At 44.2% G+C, this 22,830-nt stretch overlaps 2 protein-coding genes across 4 annotated transcripts; one reads left to right on the forward strand and one right to left on the reverse strand.

Moving 5' to 3' along the window:
* Window positions 1-588: 588 nt before the first annotated feature.
* Window positions 589-6,132, reverse strand: txndc17 (thioredoxin domain containing 17). Its single transcript, XM_029715284.1, has 4 exons — window positions 5,834-6,132; window positions 5,466-5,547; window positions 1,489-1,564; window positions 589-1,168 (listed from the first exon to the last, which is right to left on the reverse strand). The coding sequence occupies exons 1-4, from the start codon at window positions 5,976-5,978 to the stop codon at window positions 1,100-1,102; spliced, it is 372 nt and encodes a 123-aa protein (XP_029571144.1). The 5' UTR covers window positions 5,979-6,132; the 3' UTR covers window positions 589-1,099.
* Window positions 6,133-6,904: 772 nt separating this feature from the next.
* On the forward strand, window positions 6,905-17,517 carry LOC115163431 (protein moonraker-like). Of its 3 annotated transcripts, XR_003869737.1 has the most exons (11): window positions 9,116-9,393; window positions 9,496-9,717; window positions 10,192-10,390; window positions 11,428-11,612; window positions 11,736-11,838; window positions 11,973-12,128; window positions 15,650-15,713; window positions 16,164-16,250; window positions 16,464-16,628; window positions 16,866-16,947; window positions 17,142-17,517. XR_003869737.1 is itself a non-coding variant. In XM_029715286.1 (9 exons), the coding sequence occupies exons 5-9, from the start codon at window positions 9,505-9,507 to the stop codon at window positions 12,017-12,019; spliced, it is 747 nt and encodes a 248-aa protein (XP_029571146.1). In that variant the 5' UTR covers window positions 6,905-7,300; window positions 8,416-8,682; window positions 8,816-9,090; window positions 9,183-9,393; window positions 9,496-9,504; the 3' UTR covers window positions 12,020-12,299. The 3 variants fall into 3 exon arrangements, 1 of the variants encoding a protein (XP_029571146.1); XM_029715286.1 differs by lacking the exons at window positions 15,650-15,713; window positions 16,164-16,250; window positions 16,464-16,628; window positions 16,866-16,947; window positions 17,142-17,517 and adding exons at window positions 6,905-7,300; window positions 8,416-8,682; window positions 8,816-9,090 and having other exon boundaries at window positions 9,183-9,393; window positions 11,973-12,299; XR_003869738.1 differs by lacking the exons at window positions 9,116-9,393; window positions 9,496-9,717; window positions 10,192-10,390; ... (1 more) ...; window positions 11,736-11,838; window positions 11,973-12,128 and having other exon boundaries at window positions 15,520-15,713; window positions 16,167-16,250.
* The last annotated feature ends 5,313 nt before the right edge of the window (window positions 17,518-22,830 follow it).

The following is a 22,830-nucleotide window of genomic DNA, read 5'->3' on the forward strand; positions in this document are numbered from 1 at the left end:
TCATAGAAGTGGTTGCACTCGTCACGTCAAAGCAAGAAAGCAACTCTTTTATGACACCTAGTTATAAAATGGCGATATTGCAGCTCTATAATAGTCCTGATGTGTGTGTGTGTGTATATATATATATATATATATATAATATATATCTAAAATCTGACCACCTTTGATTGGTATTGTATTGAATAGCATTATTTGATCAAGTTCACTATTCAAAGACTGATTGTTGTTAGCATTGAGCATGTTTTGGCCTACATGGTACACACATGGCATGTTTACGCCTATGTGTACATTAAACTCGAATGACAGAACTAGGGCTAGGTTACTTTCTTCTTCAATTGCCGGTTTCCAAAGACAACATAGCCTACTATTAAATGTGCCAATTATATTATCTAATATTATAATTTCACATAAAAAAATGTTTTAAATATCAAGATAAAACGCGAACCTAAATGTTTATTATAAGACACATTAAGCCTAATGTCTAGTTAAATAAAGGTGAAATAAAATAAATGTTTTTAGACAGGCTGAGGGAGCCACCTAGCGTCTCAAAGTGAACTGCACTATAGACAAACCATTTTACACATACAATTGTTTTCATCCAACCATCATTTATTTCACTTGACTAAGTTCTACACAACAACACGCCAATCACAGTATAACAGGTAATGTTTCAGTTGATATCTTCACTCTAAAGATTTCTGCTATAAGTAAGAATCATCAATTCGTCTGGCACATCACATTCTAGGAGAAGGCTGCCTACCACTTAGGGGAATCTAATATATTTGTCAAAAGTGGGCTATGTTATTATAACTTCTATTTAATTTACTACATTAAACATCAAGTTATAAAAGCAGTTAACTAGCTCTACCAAGGCCTCTGGTTATGTTATAGTTGATTTTTATTTCCATGTAAGAATAGCAACACATTCACTGATTAACACTGACTCACAGGGAGAGGAGTGAGTATTTCAATTTCAAAAAACAATCATTTCTGTTCAATCTAGTGTAGTGAAAAGGTGCCTGGGCTGGGGCTGGATCTCAGGAAAAAGACAGGACAGTGGGACATGGAAGATGACCCAGTGCAGGGCGAGTGTGGTCCTCTAGTCCTCGGTGAACATCATCCTCACCAGGTCAGCTTTGAAGCACTCCTCTTCAACCAGCTTCTGAGGCTGAATTAAATGATGGAGGAAAAGAAACATAACTTAGCATGTTTTGGTAACACTTTCCCTGAAGCTATATTTTATCTAGAACTTATAAAAAGTGTATAAATGGTTAATAACAACCTCACCAATGTGTTATAACAGGTTTATTTTTTACAGACTATCTATAAAAGAACATTCAATGCTTTTAGGAGCCTTTGAGTGTTGCCACAAAATCCAAAGAAAAACCCAAATTGATTAGAGAAATTCTTCTTTGAAAGGCAATTTGCTAATCGATCACTATACTGGAAATTATTTTCTTTGTGATCTTGCCATGCACTTATGCTCACCGTGCCATATCGGATCAGAGTGGGAACTCCACTGAGCTTCAGAGTCTTCTTGAACTTATTATTGGGATCCTTCCAACTGGTCGAAGATGAAAAGGTAAATTAAGCAAAATACATAAGTCAGACATTTAAGTCAAACGTATCATTTTGTGCATTGTATTTATACACAGAACAAAAATATAAAACGCAACAATTTCAAAGATTTTACTGAGTTACAGTTCATATAAGAAAATCAGTCTATTAAAATTTCACATCACTGGGAATATAGATATGCATCTGTTGGTCACAGATACTTTTGAAAAAGGTAGGGGCGTGGATCAGAAAACCAGTCAGTATCTGGTGTGACCACCATTTGCCTCATGCAGCACGACACATCTCCTTCACATAGAGTTGATCAGGCTGTTGATTGTGGCCTGTGGAATGTTGTCCCACTCCACTGTGCAAAGCTGCTGGATATTGGCGGGAACTGGAAAATGCTGTCGTACCCATCTATCCAGAGAATCCTAAACATACTCAATAGGTGACATGTCTGGTGAGTATGCAGGCCATGGAAGAACATTTTCAGCTTCCGGGAATTGTGTACAGAACAGATCCTTGCGACATTGGGCCATAAATTATTATGCTGAAACATGAGGTGATGGCGGTGGATGAATGGCACGACAATGGGCCTCAGGATCTCGTCACGGTATCTCTGTGCATTCAAAGTGCACTTGATAAAATCCAATTGTGTTCGTTGTCCGTAGCTTATGCCTGCCCATACCATAACCCCACTACAACCAAATGCGCCGAAAACAACAGGTTACAGTGAAATGCTTACTTGCAAGCCCTTAACCAACAATGCAGTTTTAAGAAAAATACCTAAATTTTTTTTATAAAAGTAACAAATAATTCAAGAGCAGCCATCAAATAACAAAAGCGAGGCTATATACAGGGGGTACCGGTACAGAGTCAATGTGCGGGGACACCAGTTAGTCGAGGTGATTGAGGTAATATATACAGTCGTATGAAAAAGTTTGGGTACCCCTCTGAGGCTGCATAATAATTTACTCTGTCGTCACAGAAAATGATCCCAGTGGCATGCCATCCATTCTCTCAAATGACCTGAAAACAAAGATTGTTTAACATTATGGTTTACAGGAAGGCTACAAAAAGCTATCACAGAGATGTAAGCTGTCAGTGTCCACTGTGAGGAACATAGTGAGGAAATGGAAGACCACAGGCACAGTTCTTGTTAAGGCCAGAAGTGGCAGGCCAAGTAATATATCGGAGAGGCAAAGGCGAAGGATGGTGAGAACGGTCAAAAACAGCCCACAGACCACCTCCAAAGACCTACAACATCATCTTGCTGCAGATGGTGTCACTGTGCATCGTTCAACAATTCAGCGCACTTGGCACAAGGAGAAGCTGTATGGGAGAGATGCGGAAGAAGCCTTTTCTGCACACACGCCACAAACAGAGTCGCTTGAGGTATGCAAACGCACATTTGGACAAGCCAGCTTCATTTTGGAATAAGGTGCTGTGGACTGATGAAACAAAGATTGAGTTATTTGGTCATAACAAGGGACGTTATGCATGGCGGCAAAAGAACACAGCGTTCCAAGAAAAACACTTGCTACCCACAGTAAAATTTGGAGGGGGTTCCTTCATGCTGTCGGGCTGTGTGGCCAGTGCCGGTACTGGGAATCTTGTTAAAGTTGAGGGTCGCATGGATTCCACTCAATATCAGCAGATTCGTGGGAATAATGTTGAAGAATCAGTCACAAAGTTGAAGTTACGCCGGGGCTGGATATTTCAACAAGACAATGACCCAAAACACTGCTCAAAATCTACCCGGGCATTTATGCATAGGAACAAGTACAATGTTCTGGAATGGCCTTCCCAGTCCCCAGACCTGAATATCATTGAGAATCTGTGGGATGATTTGAAGCGGGCTGTCCATGCTCGGCAACAATCAAACCTAACTGAACTGGAGATGTTTTGTAAGGAGGAATGGTCCAAAATACCTTCATCCAGAATCCAGACACTCATTAGAGGCTTTAGGAAGCGTCTAGAGGCTGTTATTTTAGCAAAAGGAGACTCTACTAAATATTGATGTGATTTTTCTATTGGGGTGCCCAAATTTATGCACCTGTCTAATTTTGTTTTGATGCATATTGCACATTTTCTGTTAATCCAATAAACCTCATTTCACTACTGAAATATTACTGTGTCCATCAGTTATTTGATAGATCAAAATGAAATTGCTGATCCAAACACCCAATTATTTAGAAATGGAAATCATGGAAATTGTCAGGGGTGCCCAAACTTTTTCATACGACTGTACATGTAGGTAGAGTTATTAAAGTGACTGTGCATAGACAATAACAGAGAGTAGCAGCAGCGTAAAGGGTGGGGGAGAATGCAAATAGTCTGGGTAGCCATTTGATTAGATGTTCAGGAGTCTTATGGCTTGGGGGTAGAAGCTGTTTAGAAGCCTCTTGGATCTAGACTTGGCGCTCCGGTACCACTTGCCGTGCGGTAGCAGAGAGAATAGTCTATGACTAGGGTGGCTGGAGTCTTTGACAATTTTTAGGGCCTTTCTCTGACACCGCCTGGTATAGAGGTCCTGGATGGCAGGAAGCTTGGCCCCAGTGATGTACTGGGCCATCCGCACTAACCTCTGTAGTGCCTTGCGGTTGGAGGCCGAGCAGTTGCCATACCAGGCAGTGATGCAACCCGTACCAGGCAGTGATGCAACCGGTCAGGATGCTCTCAATGGTGAAGCTGTAGAACCTTCTGAGAACCCATGCCAAATCTTTTCCATCTCCTGAGGGGGAATAGGTTTTGTCGTGCCCTCTTCACGACTGTCTTGGTGTGCTTGGACCATGTTAGTTTGTTGGTGATGTGGACACCAAGGAACTTGAAGCACTCAACCTGCTCCACTACAGCCCCATCGATGAGAATGGGGGAGTGCTCGGTCCTCCTTTTCCTGTAGTCCACAATCATCTCCTTTGTCTTGATCACATTGAGGGAGAGGTTGTCCTTGCACCACACGGTTAGGTCTCTGACCACCTCCCTATAGGCTGTCTCGTCGTTGTCGGTAATCAGGCACTGTTGTGTCATCGGAAAACTTAATGATGGTGTTGGAGTCGTGCCCGGCCGTGCAGTCATGAGTGAACAGGGAGTACAGGAGGGGACTGAGCACGCACCCCTGAGGGGCCCCCGTGTTGAGAATCAGCATGGCGGATGTGTTGTTACCTACCCTTAACACCTGGGGGCGGCCCATCAGAAATTACAGGATCCAGTTGCAGAGGGAGGTGTTTAGTCACAGGGTCCTTAGCTTAATGATGAGCTTTGAGGGCACTATGGTGTTGACCGCTGCGCTGTAGTCAATGAATAGCATTCTCACATAGGTGTTCCTTTTGTCCAGGTGTGAAAGGGCAGTGTGGAGTGCAGTAGAGATTGCATCATCTGTGGATCTGTTGGGGCGGTACGCAAATTGGAGTGGGTCTAGGGTTTCTGGGATAATGGTGTTGATGTAACCCATGACCAGCCTTTCAAAGCACTTCAAGGCTACAGGCGTGAGTGCTACGGGTCGGTAGTCATTTAGGCATGTTACCTTAGTGTTCTTGGGCACAGGGACCATGGGGCACTCTGTTCACTACGTTGGCATCAGCAAACCGCTGGCGCACACAACAAACAAAATTGGAGAGAAATACGCTTTTTGTGCGTATGGAAAATTTCTGGGATCTTTTATTTCAGCTCAAGAAACATTACACTGTTTATATTTTTGTTCAGTATATTTTGCTCAATTTAAATATGCTGTCTGAGAGAGCCAACAAATCGTGATGTTACAACTTGCACAATTTATCTACGCTTTTCAAAACTACTAGCTGCATTTGCGAGTATGAAAAATACGTATTTTGTATTGCTTGTTGATAGCACAGCATTATCATTCTGCTATCATCACCAGTGAATGTGAAAAAAAGTTGAGTACATACTATGGCCTCTCTCCAACCTGACAGTAGATGAAGACAGAGCCCTCAGGAAGGTGGGACATCTCTCCTCTAACAACTGGCTCAGCTGGAGGGGAAGGAGTAGAACAAAGCTGGCAAATCTGTGTGGCTTTGATTTATGCAAGCAATAAATCACACAAAAGCTATAACTTCCTAAAATAATACAGAAAATAGAGCATAAGACGAGCATCCCCAGTAAACACATTACAGAGAATAGTTGGCTTGGCTACAATGAATTGCCGACCATAATGCAGCAGAGACTGACGCATTATGACAGACAGCTGGAAAAGAAAGCCAACTGCTATACGTGTCAAGTACACATTAATACAGCATTAAAATAATAACTATCTTACCTTCCACACAATCTGGACACCAGCTCATCCCTTGAGCGTCTTTATCACCAGAGAAATATGCGAATATGTCCTTTCCTTTTCGCTCAGACACTGCTTTGCAGAATTCATCATAACCATGGACCTTTACTTCTTCGTAATGAGACATGATGAAATAGAATAAGTAGCAGTATTATCAATTACCGTAGGCAAAGCAAGCAGGTATGAAGCGTTTCATGCAAGAATAAAAACGAGTTGGACTATGATCGCTTCTAAAATACTACGAGCAGAGATGAAGAAGTAAAGCGAGAGGCCCAACTCGGCGGAAAATCTGTCTCCGTCCAGCAGGTGGTGTTTTTTCGCCCACCAAGTAAGGAGTTTTTGTATGGAGGTCAATGAGAGTATCGAATTTGGTCAACAACAAACATGTATGGCTTATTTGGTACATGAGGTTTATTTGATTGACTGTAAGTTTCGTAATGTTTAGGTTGTTACGACTGTACTGATATAAGTAGGACACATGACATCCCCTCATCTTTGATTTAAAACACTTTATACCGTAGTCATCTCGAGATGAGTATGCATATTCATGATATGAGGCTTGTCGCGTAGCATCTCTCCACTGATTACAGACGGTTGACGTCAACAACCCTCGTTGAATATTCAAAAACATGTTACAATATGAGATATCCACCAATCCAAAGAAAGGATAGGCGGGAGCTAGACAGCCCGCCTTGCCGCTTTGTGGACAACGACTCCCATTGTTAGGGCAGAGAGACAAGTATCTTGTCAGTATATCCATAATCTTTGCTATGAGTACAGAAACGCATGACAACGCTTCCTTTTCCTGTCTATGAAAAATAAAAGTGATAGGACAACATCCTATTCGTGTAATGCTTTTGATGACTGTTTCATCGAAACAAATAGAACATTATGGACACAAATAGATAGAAAAACAAACATGTTATAATAGTAATCACATTTTAGTGAAATTAGTATTTTAAATGTCCTACATCTGGTTATGTTTGACGGCTTCTGCTTTCCGTAGCTTAGAAATACCACTTCTTGTTTTTACAGAAGGCGGTGCTTCTTATTTGTTGTCATGGCGGCATTTTAAACAGTTTTAGCTGTGATTCGCTTGCTAGCTAGCTGTCGAAGTATATCCCGTACAAATAGTATCCTAGCTACATATTTTCACTTTCTTTACATGATAATATTGGAAGCATAATGTACCATCTGGTTGCATGGCTACATACGTACTGAAATGTTAGGCAATGTTTTGCCAAATGTATCAAAGCTAACGTTAGCTAGCTTTCTAGGCAGGTAGCTAGGTATACAGGCCACAGCTGATGTAGATATACCGGTAGTTAGCTAGGGGATTTAGGAACAGCCATGACTGCAAACCTTCTAGAGTCCCCGATGACCTTAGGGCAATCGAAAAGCTGGGTCACATTAGGTCCAAATCGAAGCACTCGGCTTTCACAGACCCAGGTAAGATAACGTTAGCTAAAGGACATTCATGTAAACCCACATATGGTCAAATGGATTGTGAACTATCTGACCAATAAGACCACAGTTCGTAAGATTGAACCAGGCAGTATGAGACCAGATATGCGCATACACCGTAACGTTAGCCCCACAAGGCCCTGTCACCTTTCCTGTTTCCTCTCAATACATAAATTACTTCACACGCAACAATGAACTGCGTCACCTGCAGAAATTCTCAGACTCTGCTATAGCAAGTTGCATCATGAAAGGTGACGATGCTCATAACAGGGAATTAAGAGTCCTGAGAGTTATAGTGGACAATAAACTGAAGGATAATTCCCAGAGTATCTATAAAAAAGCCAAACTTTTTAACTTAGGCTTTTTAAGGAAGCTAATATATTTTAATGTGTGAGACACAATGCTTCTCATGTTTTACAGCCACAGCCATCACAAATGACTAATTTGTTATGCCTTTTATTTATGTAGTTGTTGCTGTTTCCGAGGTGAATAGACAACATACTTTCTTACCTATCTTTTATGGCTATTAACGTGCGGGAGTTTTATTTAAGCAACGATGCCTGAGGGGGTGTGATATATGGCCAATATACCACAGCTAAGGGTTGTTCTTAGGCACGATGCAACGTGGTATATTGGCCATATGTCACAAACACCCAAGGTGCCTTATTGCTATTATAAAATGGCTACCAACATAATAAGAGTAGTAAAAATAAATATTTTGTCACACCCGTATATCACGGCTGTCAGCCAATCAGCATTCAGGGCTCGATCCACCCAGTTTATAATATGTGTTTTATCATGTGTTTGTCACTGATATGGCTCCTGTCTTTGTAATTTTATTGATTGATGATGCTGAGTTGGGATTAATAAAGTACTACTATAGTCTCTACTCTCTCTCCATCTTATACTAGTAATGATACTAGCATGCCATCATGATGGATATTGAAATATAACATTATCACGTTGTGAATGCCAGTTGATGTGGCCAGATCATAAGTTGGACAGCCGGATGTAACGTCAGCTTAGCTAGCTAGCTAAATTGGTAGCTATGTCATTGCAACAGCAGGAATGATTCCAGTGCCACTATTGTTTTCTTTCAGTTACTCTTTAGTGCAACCATGCCTGCCAACGCCTATAACCGTGCTACCCAAGTTGGCCCAGCTGGACCCATTGTGATTGAGAAGCTGGATGACCTGGATAGCACCTGCAGCTCTCTGTGTTTCTCTGCTCTGTCTGAGGAGCGTCTGCTGGCTGCAGTCAGGCTGGCCAAGAGAGATCTGAGGAAGAGATGACAGGAGTCATTGAAGAGCTCCCCCATCAGACCACAGCCAGAGGAGACCACTCCCATCAAGAGCAATGTGGAGCAGGTAAATAAGGCTCATCAGTATACTCCCCTTTCACTTGTAAAGTTTATAGAAATTTTACTCTGCACCAAGAACGATTAATCGATCATCAACCTTTATAATCGATTATCAACCATGATAATTTTTCAATTTCAAGCAGAAGAGGGTTTTTCCTAAGGGGAGGTCAAAGACAGCCGGCCCCAAAGAAGAAGTGGCTCGGTCTGGAGCCAAGGTGCTTGTATACACCCCCCAGAAGTATATCTCTGTACCCCCTGGGCCTGATCATGGCCTGTCCCCCCCAACCAGAGACCCTGGCCCAAGGCAGACAGCCAGCCAGGCAGGAGCCCCAGACAGCACTCAGCCACGAGGTCCGCAGGCTGCAGAGAGAGCTGGCCAACTACATCCAGAGATTAGATCAGCTCACAAACAGAGGTAACACCACATAAATAAAGTTACCCAGTCAAATCGCCATGGTCAGAGGTTCTAGGCCTGTTGTAGTGATTATATTTCTATGGGTAACACAGCTGGAGTGGCACCTTGTTGGCATACTGTGCATTCCAGGGCGAATGGTTGCAGAGCCCTTGGAACCTGATGAGCAGCGCAGGGTGGAGGTCCGCAGACAGGAACAGGCGGCCCACTCTGCACGCATCATCTATGTGCTGCAACAACAGGCGAAAGAGATCCAAGAGAATTTAGACAAAGTGCGCTCACAGAAGATTGAGCACACAAACAAAAGTAAGTCTCACTTAATAACCAAAGCTGTTGTACTCTAATGAGGTTCATGATGAGGACAATGACAAAGACTAACACCCATCTCCCTCGCTCTCCTTTTCTCAGTCCAGAGCGATGGACAGGTTGGCTGCTGCCCACAGAGGGGTGGTCAGGGCCATGCAGAGGTTCACTAATCAGCTGTCTGACACGTCTGAGGGCAGGATGCCCTCCCATTATAAAGAGCTGGGCCAGATGATCTGCCAGCTTTCTCTGTGCTCGACCAAGGTGGAGGTGGGCCAGGGATCAGCCATCCCAGAGACTGCCCTGGACATCCTGCAGAAACTAGGGGTCAGTCATAGGCTGAGTCCCAAATGGCTCCTTATTGTCTTTATAGTGCAGTACTTTTGACCAGGGGCAAGGGCCAAAGGTCTCTGGTCAAAAGTAATGCACTATATAGGAAATGGAAAGCCATTTGTGATGCATCCATATATTTAATCCACCTACAGGTCACTCACACCTTATTACGCAGAACATTTCCCAAATGAACTACTGTACATCTATTGGTCATTTATGATAAGTAGCTTCCTTATACATCTATATTAGCTTCCTTACACATCTATATTAGGTTATACAAGCAATACTCCATTTAAAAACCTAAGCTATTCAATCTAAAGAAAGTGGAAATAAATGTGCTGGAGAGCCACAAAACCATAGGTAGAGCTGAAGTATTATACAGTACATTTCATTTAGATTTTATTTGGCTTCTTTAATTTGAATGTATACAGAATATATTCGATTTTCGTGTCTCTCTGTGTCTCTCAGACCCTGGATACTGCTCTCAGCAAGCAGGAGAGTCCAGTACATAGGAGGCACGCCCGAGCGCACAGTTCCTCCCCTGCATGCTACCGCAGGTCTCCACATCGCAGCACGTCTCCTCCCCGTCCTCATGCACCCAGGGGCCCTGCCACCAGGGGTCTCAGAGGACCTCGTAGAGCAGCAGGCCCCAAGAAGTCCTTCCCTGGTGAGCAACGAGCAGGTGTTCTCATTCTAATTCTAGCTGAGTGACTCAGCATTCAGAGACACTCATTATCCCAGTCAGCTGTGCTGCTGAAGCTATTTTATTAGCATTTTAATAAGGATAGCCTAATTATCTAGTCTTTTTTTTTATTGGCTCATTATTCCATATCCTCATAACATCAATAACGCATATAAATTAATTTCATACATCATTAAACCGGGAACAACCAACACAGCAAATGTGTCAGACAAATCAGCATCCCCCATCCTACGGTTGAGACCACAGTCACACAGACACAGCAGTTGATAAAATATCTGATCCAAAAATAGAACATTTATTGTGTGGGTGGAACGATTCCTGAAACTGTATTTTTAATTTGAGCGCCTCGTGTCTTTGTTGTTTACCCTGTACTTTCATTGTGAACGAGGTAGCAGATTCTTACGGTTTCCATGGATCAGGAAATTACCTGAAGGCTTAAGTGCTGTCTGTGTTTGGGCCTCCCACTGAGCTTGAATCACGGAACCAGGGTGGAGATTAATGAGTGGCTGGCTGACTGACACAAAGAGGGGAGAGCGGGGCCGGGGTCCGGTTCTCTGGCCATGGGTCTCCTGCAGGCAGCTCATTGTGTGGGTTGTTAGCTCCTACTATGTACAGTCTCCCTGTGGGAGATATGATGCAGCCACCACACACCACGAGAGAGTTTGAACTGGATAGTACACACAGGTCTCCTTGGCAACTAATAACAGTTCTCACTGTCAATGAACGAACCCCCTACTGTACCTTCTCCACACTGCCAAACAAGCAGCAGGCAGGTGTCTGTTTGTGTGCTAGTTGGCCAGATAATTGTGTAGTCTGTCAAAGGAGCATGCAGGTGTTAAGGGCCGTACAGGCGTTTACTAATGTTTGATTAGTCATGCCAAGCACTGTAACACTTATCTGTAAGGGCCTATAGAAATGATTGAGCACATAGCCTAGCTATTCAAGTGTTTCAAAACAACATTTCAATAAAAATTGATGATGAGCCAATGTTGTGATGTTAGCAAATAGGAGAGCGGTCCCTCAGCATCAGCAGCCCCCCAGAGCCACAGAGCCTCCTCCACAGCTGGATCGCAGACAGGTGCTCAGGGCTGGCCTGGAGAGCCTGGTCCATCTTAGAGAACTTGGGGAAGGTGGGGGACAGGTCCCCAACAGTCAAGGAGGAGCACTGCACCCCGACAGGACAAAGGTCAGTGGGTTTAATTAGTACATTTTTTACGCAATTAAATGTATTTTAATATGTCTATTAATAACTGTCTAGCCTGAACTAATTGCACTACAATTGTGTCTCTTAAACATTATCTTTGTCCAGAAGCAGGGAGCCCAGGCTGAGAGTGTCAGCACCCACAGAAGGAGGCCTCTGTGCCCTGGATACCCACGTCACCTCACTCTCCTCCTAAACAATAACAACAGTGGTGAGATCAGAGGAGAGCACTCTCTCTTGTCCTCAGTCTCTCTTTTGTAACTTACTCTTGCTGCATACTCTCCCTCTCTTACAGTCTCTCTTTTGATTGTAATTTTTTCTAATCCACTTGTTTTATGTGTCCAGCTCCCCTCAGAAGAGACCAGATCCTCGATGTCTCTTCTCCCCTCTGAAGCCCTCCTCAGGCCCTTCAGAGCAGCAGCTGAGTGGTGTGGTGACAGCAGCGCAGGACTATTGTCTGACCTGTGATAGACAGAGACATGCCCACAACGAAGCCCTCAGGTCACTGATAATAACAATAATGCATTTTATTTGCAGAAATCTTTTCATTTAACGCATAAAACATAAACCATTGGACATGGCAAACAACGTTGTGCCTTATTAGCATCACAGTACCTTACTAGTCTCATTTATGAGGTTTTAGTTGATGTATAATACACTACATCACCAAAAGTATGTGTACACCTCTTTGTCGAACATCTCATTCCAAAATAATGGGCATTAATATGGAGTTGGTCCCCCCTTTGCTGCTATAACAGCCTCCACACTTCTGGGAAGGCTTTCCACTAGATGTTGGAACATTGCTGCGGGGACTTGCTTCCATTCAGCCACAAGAGCATTAGTGAGGTTGGGCACTGATGTTGGGCGGTTAGGCCTGGCTTGCAGTTGGCGTTCCAATTCATCCCATTGGTATTCAATGGGGTTGATGTCAGGGCTCTGTGCAGGCCAGTCAAGTTCTTCCACACCGTTTTCGACAAACCTTTTCTGTATGGCCCTCGCTTTGTGCTCGGGGGCACTGTCATGCTGGAACAGGAAAGGGCCTTCCCCAAACTGTTGCCACAAAGTTGGAAGCACAGAATTGTCTACAATGTCATTGTATGCCGTAGCATTAATATTTACCTTCATTGGAACTAAGGGGCCTAGCCTGAACCAAGAAAAACAGCTCCAGACCATTATTTCTCCTGCACCAAACTTTACAGTTGGCACTATGCATTTGGGCAGGTAGCGTTCTCCTAGTAGCCGCCAAACCCAAATTCGTCCATCGGACTGCCAGATGGAACTCAGTAGTGCAGTTTGGAACTCAGTAGTGAGTGCTGCAACTGAGGACAGGCGAGTTTTACGCGCACTCGGTGGTCCGGTTCTGTGAGCTTGTGTGGCCTACCATTTCGCGGCTGAGCCGTTGTTTCTCCTAGATGTTTCCACTTCACAATAACAGCACTTACAGTTGACCGGAGCAGCTCTAGAAGGGCAGAAATTTGACGAACTGACTTGTTGGAAAGGTGGCATCCTATGAAGGGTCCACGTTGAATGTCACTGAGCTCCTCAGTAAGGCCATTCTACTGCCGATGTTTGTCTATGGAGATCGCATGGCTGTGTGCGCAATTTTATACATCTGTCAGCAACGGGTGTGGCTGAATCCACTAATTGGAAGGGATGTTTTGCATAAATAGTGTGTATGTGTTATAGCTGTGTGGACTGGCAGAATGAATGAACCAATGGAAACTGCCCAGGGAACAGTTAAATGAATGACTTTGCTCATTTTGAGTAATTAAGTCATTTAAAACACTGATCTCAGACCCCACTTGCTGAAAGCTGCAAGCAATACTCTGATTCCAATTCAAAGTTAACCTCTCCAATAAATTAAATCTAGGCACTTGCTTGTTAGATTGGGGACATTATTTTTTTTTTTAAAGCACCGTGATGGATAGCAGTGCCTGCGTGCCCTAATTTCAAGTGCACAGCAACCCTCTACACTAATCAAAACTTAATTGGTGCAATTGAGGTCTATAATTAATCAAATGCCTGCAGCCTGATTTTGGTGGCTGACATTAGGACTGGATTTTTATTTATTTAACTAGGCAAGTCAGTTAAGAACAAATTCTTATTTTACAATGACAGCCTACCCCGGCCATCCACATATGTGGATCTCTAATTGAAACAGTTCTGTCTTGTGTTGTCTTTATGTGAATGCACAGGCAAGCCTGGCTTGACAGAATGACCATGCAGTGACTGAGGGACCTAATTCAGCTGAGTAAAGATGAAGCAGAACGCATCCAGAGACTCCAGTACACTAGTGTAGTACTACGTCCTGTACACACTCCCTATCATAGCCTGGGAAGAAATATACTGTTAGTCTACCCTGTCAAGCTAAAAGTGGAAGGTCAAAATGTTCAGTAGTTGTGTCAATGTACTAATTCCTCAGTGTGAAATTATGACAACTTAACACATCCTGAAGCCCTTCAGGTTTGTGACAAGTATGAGTCTGGAAATCAATGGACAAACAATATGACCAAGCCAGAGGGGATTCAAGTGCAGCAATTAAATTCAAAATGAAATGCCGCCGGTAGGGATGGCTGCCGTTTTACGGGCTCCTAACCAACTGTGCTATTTTGTTCGTTTTTTTTGCGTTGTTTGTATTTTCTACCTAATGTTGCTGCTAACGTCTCTGATGACCGAAAAGATTACTCACCTCAAACTGGACAAAGATTTTTCTTTAACGTGTCTGACGCAAAGGATATACTGGGGCTTCTGTGTGGCGCAGCGGTCTAAGGCACTGCATCTCAGTGCTAGAGGCATCACTACAGACACCCTGGTTCAAATCCAGGCTGTATCACAACCGGCCGTGATTGGGAGTCCCATAGGGCGGCGTACAATTGGCCCAGCATCGTCCGTGTTTGGCCGGTGTAGGCCGTCATTGTAAATCATAATTTGTTCTTAACTGACTTGCCTAGTTAAATAAAGGTTAAGTACATAAAAATGGGCCCAAATCCCCGTCATTTGCGTGAAGAAAAGACAGAGAAAAAGGGGGCGGAGGTCCGGCTGCCTTCTGAGAATTCATAGGCTACTGAGTAAACTACAGCAAAAGGATGGGGCTGTAGTGGAGCGGGTCGAGAGTTTCAAGTTCCTTGGTCTCCACATCACCAACGAACTATCATGGTCCAAACACACCAAGACAGTCGTGAAGAGGGCACGACAACACCTTTTCCCCCTCAGGAAACTGAAAAGATTTGGCATGGGTCCCCAGATCCTCAAAATGTTCTACAGCTGCACCATCGAGAGCATCCTGACCAGTTGCATCACGCATCACTGCTAGGTATGGCAACTGCTCGGCATCTGACCATAAGGCGCTACAGAGGGTTGTGCGTATGGCCCAGTACATCACTGGGGCCAAGCTTCCTGCCATCCAGGACCTATATACTAGGCGGTGTCAGAGGAAAGCCCCAAAAATTGTCAGAGTCCAGTCACCCAAGTCATAGACTGTTCTTTCTGCTGTTCTTTCTGCACCTCAAGCGGTACCGGAGCGCCAAGTCTAGGACCAAAAGGCTCCTTAACAGCTTCTACCCCCAAGCCATAAAACTGCTGAACAATTAATCAAATGGCCACCTGGACCATTTACATTAACCCCCCCACACATTTTTTTTTTTTTACACTGCTGGTACTCGCTGTTTATTTTCTATGCATAGTCACTGTACCCCTACCTACATGTTCAAATTACCTCGACTAACCCGTACCCCCACACATTGACTTGGTACCGGTACCCCTGTATATAGACTCGTTATTTTATTGTGTTACTTTTTTTTATAATTTTTAACTTTCGTTTATTTGGTAAATATTTTCTTAACTCTTTCTTGAACTGCATTGTTGGTTAAAGGCTTGTAAGTAAGCATTTCACGGTGAGGTCTACACCTGTTGTATTTGGCGCATGTGATGAATAAAGTTTGATTTGATTTGACTAACTTAGTGAAGACAGGATTCAAAGACACTATGTTGTCACACCAGGCTTACGCATGTGTGTGTGTCAGGTCTGAGGTGGGCTGAGAGAGTTGAGCCCGAGGGAGACTTCAGCCTCTGTTGGACCAGGCCCTGGTAAGAGACATTTAAACTCTCCCTAAAAATAATAAAGGGTTGTATGGACACAAAAAAATAGACAATCCTTTTTAGTTTTTTCTTGCTTTTCAGCAGGCAGGGGAATAAATAACAGTGTGTAACTTTGCTGTCACTCAATACCCACATTGTTGTTAAAGAAGAAAAGCCTGGACCAAGGAAAGCTTTCCCCTCACTCAGGAATTCCACTGCCCTCAGAGGAGTGGGAAAATCAATACATCTAATTTGTAATTGAAAAATCCATACAGCTATTTACCACCAGATTTGTGCCACAACAGTGAAATTAATAGGGAATTTACAGCTAGGCCTAGGGTGTACTGCTGCAGCCTTGTCTATGTGCTGAGTGAAAAGACTGAGTAGGAAAGGTTGGTGTTAGGTAGGAGAAGGTCAGTAGTCGTATGGTACTGAGCTTGCCCTACCTGTGTACCCCAGCAGATGGGAGCTGCTGCCTCTCAGACCCGGGACAGAAAGGCCACATCGTCACTGAGGCATTGACTGTCTGAGCAGGCTACAGACAGAGTGAGTAGCCCTGTCCCCTGTCATATTGTAATGATACTGACTTATATTACCAATATTTATGTTTTTCTCAGTATTTGAGTCCCAAATGCCCATAGGGCTTTGGTCAAAAGTAGTGCACTATATAGGGAATAGGGTGCCATTTTGGGAAACAGCCATGAAGTGATTCCATAAAACGCATGTGATGAGCTCTGTGCTTTCTACCTCCCTCTCCAGGCTGCAGAGTGTGCTGAGGTGCTGAGTGAGGCCCTGCTAGAGGAGCTGCTGGCCGATGCAGTGCGGGCCACCTGGGTGGCGGAGACAGACAGACGGACGGAGGGTTTGGCCCAGCACCAGCTCCAGGCCCCCACCCTGGAGAGCATGCTGCTGCGCATGGAGGAGGTGAGCCCTGAGCATGGCCTTAAGGAAAGACCACCACACAAAGGTCACAGGAAGTTGAAAGGGCACCGCTAGTTAGTTTGTCATGCAATGCCTGTGTGATGTTTGACAGCCTTAGTCAAGCTGTGCTATGGAGATACATTGAATACACTGTCCAGTCCTGTCTGGATTTGTATTATTGTTTGGCTGAAAAATGTATTTAAATAATATACTTATTTTATCATCTATGTGTCTGAGCAGAAAGACCAGGAAGCAGTGAGGAGGCGCTTTGCTACCATCACATACTCAGACCCTCACTACTGGGACAATGGGGACACAACTGGTGAGTAAACAGACCAAGTAACTCCTCCACACACCCTCCACACAGTTTTGCATGAGGGTTTGAATTGTTGTTCCTCTGGTGCACTGCAGGTGGAGGTATAGTGTTCGTGCTGTTTTAGCCAGTTGAGAGCAAGGCCATCCCTCTTCCTAACTCTCCTTTTCCACCCCTCTTTCTCTCTTCCCCATCTCTCTCAGGGCCCCAGAGGCCTGCTCCAGGCTCCAGGCCAGTCTCTCCTCAGCCTGTTAGGATCACCAGGCCAACACTGAGACACACCACCATGGCTGACATTGTCCTGGAGAGCCCTGTGGAGACCGGGTGTTTTTTCATCTGGTGTTGCCAAAGCACTCTTTTCTGTGAAAAGTCCTATGCACAGAATTCAATACAACATTGTGTATTGTTACAGTATCTGTATGTTAATATGTTTGTTTTGTAGTAATCACCATGCAATACTGCAGCCACCATCTTAGAGAAAGCTTCAAGCACTGTCTGAGTTTAATGGGTTGATGTATGGACAGATGGTTTGAGAAGCAGATAGATATTAATAAGGAATATATTACATTATATACTGGGTGGTTCGAGCCCTGAATGCTGATTTGTCTGACAGCCGTGGTATATCCACGGGTATGACAAATAATTAATTTTTACGGCTCTAATTACATTGGTAACCAGTTTATAATAGCATTAAGGCACCTCAGGGGTTTGTGGTATATGGCCAAAATACCACAGCTACGGGCTGTATCCAGGCACTCTGTGTTGCGCCATGCATAAGAACAGCCCTTTTTTAATTTTTTTAATTTTATTTCACCTTTATTTAACCAGGTAGGCAAGTTGAGACCTGGCCAAGATAAAGCAAGCAGTTTGACACATACAACAACACAGAGTTACACATGGAATACAACAAACATACAGTCAATAATATGGTAGAAAAATAAGTCTATATACAAAGTAAGCAAATGAGGTGAGATAAGGGAGGTAAAGGAAAAAGGCCATGGTGGCGAAATAAATACAATATAGCAAGTAAAACACTGGAATGGTAGATTTGCAGTGGAAGAAATTGCAAAGTAGAAATAGAAATATTGGGGTGCAAAGGAGCAAAATAAATAAATACAGTAGGGGAAGAGGTAGTTGTTTGGGCTAAATTATAGATGGGCTATGTACAGGTGCAGTAATCTGTGAGCTGCTCTGACAGCTGGTGCTTAAAGCTAGTGAGGGAGATAAGTGTTTCCAGTTTCTGAGATTTTTGTAGTTCGTTCCAGTCATTGGCACCAGAGAACTGGAAGGAGAGGCGGCCGAAGGAGGAATTGGCTTTGGGGGTGACCAGAGAGATATACCTGCTGGAGCGCGTGCTACAGGTGGGTGCTGCTATGGTGACCAGCGAGCTGAGATAAGGGGGAACTTTACCTAGCAGGGTCTTGTAGATGACCTGGAGCCAGTGGGATTGGCGACGAGTATGAAGCGAGGGCCAGCCAACGAGAGCGTACAGGTCGCAGTGGTGGGTAGTGTATGGGGCTTTGGTGACAAAACGGATGGCACTGTGATAGACTGCATCCAATTTATTGAGTAGGGTATTGGAGGCTATTTTGTAAATGACATCACCGAAGTCAAGGATCGGTAGGATAGTCAGTTTTACGAGGGTATGTTTGGCAGCATGAGTGAAAGCTGCTTTGTTGCGAAATAGGAAGCCAATTCTAAATTTAACTTTGGATTGGAGAGGTTTGATGTGAGTCTGGAAGGAGAGTTTACAGTCTAACCAGACACCTAGGTATTTGTACTTGTCCACATATTCTAAGTCAGAACCGTCCAGAGTAGTGATGCTGGACGGGCGTGCAGGTGCAGGCAGCGATCGGTTGAAGAGCATGCATTTAGTTTTACTTGTATTTAAGAGCAGTTGGAGGCCACGGAAGGAGAGTTATATGGCATTGAAGCTCGTCTGGAGGGTAGTTAACACAGTGTCCAAAGAAGGGCCAGAAGTTTACAGAATGGTGTCGTCTGCGTAGAGGTGGATCAGAGAGTCACCAGCAGCAAGAGCGACATGTATACAGAGAAAAGAGTCAGCCCAAGAATTGAACCCTGTGGCACCCCAATAGAGACTACCAGAGGCCCGGACAACAGGCCCTCCGATTTGACACACTGAACTCTATCAGAGAAGTAGTTGGTGAACCAGGCGAGGCAATCATTTGAGAAACCAAGGCTATTGAGTCTGCTGATTAGGATGTGGTGATTGACAGAGTCGAAAGCCTTGGCCAGGTCAATGAATACGGCTGCACAGTATTTCTTATCTATGGCGGTTAAGATATCGTTTAGGACCTTGAGCGTGGCTGAGGTGCACCCATGGCCAGCTCTGAAACCAGATTGCATAGTGGAGAAGGTGCGGTGGGATTCGAAATGGTCGGTAATCTGTTTGTTGACTTGGCTTTCGAAGACTTTAGAGAGGCAGGGTAGGATAGATATAGGTCTGTAGCAGTTTGGGTCAAGAGTGTGTCCCCCTTTGAAGAGGGGGATGACCACAGCTGCTTTCCAATCTTTGGGAATCTCAGACGACACGAAAGAGACGTTGAACAGGCTCGTAATAGGGGTTGCAACAATTTCGGCAGATCATTTTAGAAAGAAAGGGTCCAGATTGTCCATCCCGGCTGATTTGTAGGGGTCCAGATTTTGCAGCTCTTTCCGAACATCAACTGACTGGATTTGGGAGAAGGAGAAATGGGGAAGCCTTGGGCGAGTTGCTGTGGGGGGTGCAGTGCTGTTGACCGGGGTAGGGGTAGCCAGGTGGAAAGCATGGCCAGCCGTAGAAAAATGCTTATTGAAATTCTCAATTATAGTGGATTTATCGGTGGTGACAGAGTTTCCTATCCTCAGTGCAGTGGGCAGCTGTTAACAGGTGCTTTTATTCTCCAAGGACTTTACAGTGTTCCAGAACATTTTTGAGTTTGTGTTGCAGGAAGCACATTTCTGCTTGATAAAGCTAGCCTTGGCTTTTCTAACTGCCTGTGTATATTGGTTTCTAACTTCCCTGAAAAGTTGCATATCACGGGGTCTGGTATATTGGCCATTCACCACAACCCCTCATGCCTAATTGCTTAATTATACATTTATAATTTGTTGATGTTGCAGATTGAAGTCAATGGTTATGAGATGCTATACTGGGTGATGGGACTTCTGCTGTCTCCACTAAATGGGAATTAATTACAGAGGGTAATGGTGTATGACATCACTTAACCTGCTCCCACATTATCAGGCAGGAACTCATAAAGGACAATATAATGAGACAAAACTGATGCAGAACATTGATCCCCTAAATTTAAGACCCAACAAAACCACTGTCCCAAAAACTGTCAATTACTTTATTTTGCAGTTGACGTCCACTCCAGACGATTAACAAAACGGATGGAGGTGGAACGTTGTTTATGCCTTTCCCAGAATGCACTGCTTTGTTGTGCCTCAATTCTGACTGTTCTTCTCCACTCCTAATCTCTCCTGGCTGCGATGAGACCAAACCAAACCCCCTTCAAACTCCCCACCCAGCCCACCCACCCTCTGGCAAGACATAAAGGGAGTGCATCAGTGTGCCTCTGCCTCCCTCCCCTGCCCAGAGCTTTAGCTGTAGCTGCCATTGCTTAAATTACTTAGGAATGAAGGAAGAAGAAGGAGGGGAGAGTGTGAGAGATGGGAGCCAACAGCTGACAGGGGAAGTAAGTTGTGGAGCAGAGCAGACATGCCATTATGATGCAGTGGAACATATATATTCAATTAGCAGCCCTATTAGCATATTAAAGACAAGTCAGTAGTTCACTGTTCCTGGCCCAACTGGACATTCTGGAGGGGCTCAGACCAACGCTTCTGTGACTCGTCTCTCACTCAGTCCAGTTTCTGTCTCTAAAGACCAGCATAAACTACAACCACCACTAACTCTTTGCTGTCTGTTTTGTGGGTTGGGAGGAAGATGTGGTCAACCCAAATTCCATTCATAGTGCAGGTTATGACTTTGCCTAGTTATTTCGTATGGTTTATGGGTAAAACAACACTAGCAGAATTAACTGACCTTGGCTTTCTTGATCCTGTATTGGTAGTGATTGGCCAGATAGCTTTACTTCTACCCCTGTGTTGTAGATACTAGCTACCTGTATCCTCCTGCCTCTATGAAGATAGCATTAGACTCACCCAGGAAAGTCTGCCTCTGTGTCTTCCTCCCTCTCACGACCCAGTGAATTACACAGTCCAATGGGACTTCTCACCCCTGCCTGAGTGGCAGGTCATTTTATTGGTGTGTTAGACAAGGAAAATGGCCCGAGCCTCTGACAGGATTCCGATAAAAAGACTAGCAGAGTGTATCATCAAAATTCTCTCCCTTGTATTTCCCTTGCTTTGCCTCCAGTAGCTGTATAAATGAGATAATGTGGAACTGCCTGACCGAATATGAAGCCAGGTATTTTTTTTGTATCGACGAGTGTACTCTGTGTGAAAGCACAACACAATGATTGTGTGTTGTGTCTCTGAGAATGCCGGGCAAGTTTTCATCGCATTCTATCTCATTTGCAAAGCAATAGGGATTGATTCCAAATTCCACATGGATATTGTCTCATCCCCTACAAACACACAGAGCATGTTCAGGAGTTCTTCCCTCCAGTCTTTCTATTATCCTTGATTACGTGGAGAAAATTAGTCAGCCAAACACTCAGGGCTGAAAATGATAGATTTATATGTGCCAACACACAGGGAGTATTTTCTTCCTCCTTCCCTCCCAGTATGTTTCCCTGTAGGCCTGTGTTCTGAGCGCTAGCTTCAAAGGGTTGACAAAGATACAGGTGCCAATAGAGATTGATTCCATACAAAACCAGGACAAAAAAAGACTATGATTTGGGGAATTTTCACTAAATGTAATCCATAGAATGGTCCTTTGGGGGAAAGATTGTTTACATATATTTGACATTTTTTTGTCCTGGTTTTGTATGGAATCAATCTCTATTGGCACCAGGCCTTCTTTAATTGAGAAATAATTAATTTTGGCCTTACCTTTAAGACTCCATAATGCAGTGGTCACCAACCCAGGCCTCCTTTAAGACTCCATAATGCAGTGGTCACCTACCCAGGCCTTCTTTAAGACTCCATAATGCAGCGGTCACCTACACAGGCCTTCTTTAAGACTCCATAATGCAGCGGTCACCTACCCAGGCCTTCTTTAAGACTCCATAATGCAGTGGTCACCAACCCAGGCCTTCTTTAAGACTCCATAATGCAGCGGTCACCTACCCAGGCCTTCTTTAAGACTCCATAATGCAGCGGTCACCTACCCAGGCCTTCTTTAAGACTCCATAATGCAGCGGTCACCTACCCAGGCCTTCTTTAAGACTCCATAATGCAGTGGTCACCAACCCAGGCCTTCTTTAAGACTCCATAATGCAGTGGTCACCTACCCAGGCCTTCTTTAAGACTCCATAATGCAGTGGTCACCTACCCAGGCCTTCTTTAAGACTCCATAATGCAGCTGTCACCTACCCAGGCCTTCTTTAAGACTCCATAATGCAGCGGTCACCTACCCAGGCCTTCTTTAAGATTCCATAATGCAGTGGCCACCAACCCAGGCCTTCTTTAAGACTCCATAATGCAGTGGTCACCAACCCAGGCCTCCTTTAAGACTCCATAATGCAGTGGTCACCTACCCAGGCCTTCTTTAAGACTCCATAATGCAGTGGTCACCAACCCAGGCCTTCTTTAAGACTCCATAATGCAGTGGCCACCAACCCAGGCCTTCTTTAAGACTCCATAATGCAGTGGTCACCTATCCAGGCCTTCTTTAAGACTCCATAATGCAGTGGCCACCAACCCAGGCCTTCTTTAAGACTCCATAATGCAGTGGTCACCAACCCAGGCCTTCTTTAAGAC

The sequence above is a fragment of the Salmo trutta genome, chromosome 26 (assembly GCF_901001165.1).
Source record: "Salmo trutta chromosome 26, fSalTru1.1, whole genome shotgun sequence".
Classification (NCBI taxonomy): Eukaryota; Metazoa; Chordata; class Actinopteri; order Salmoniformes; family Salmonidae; genus Salmo; species Salmo trutta.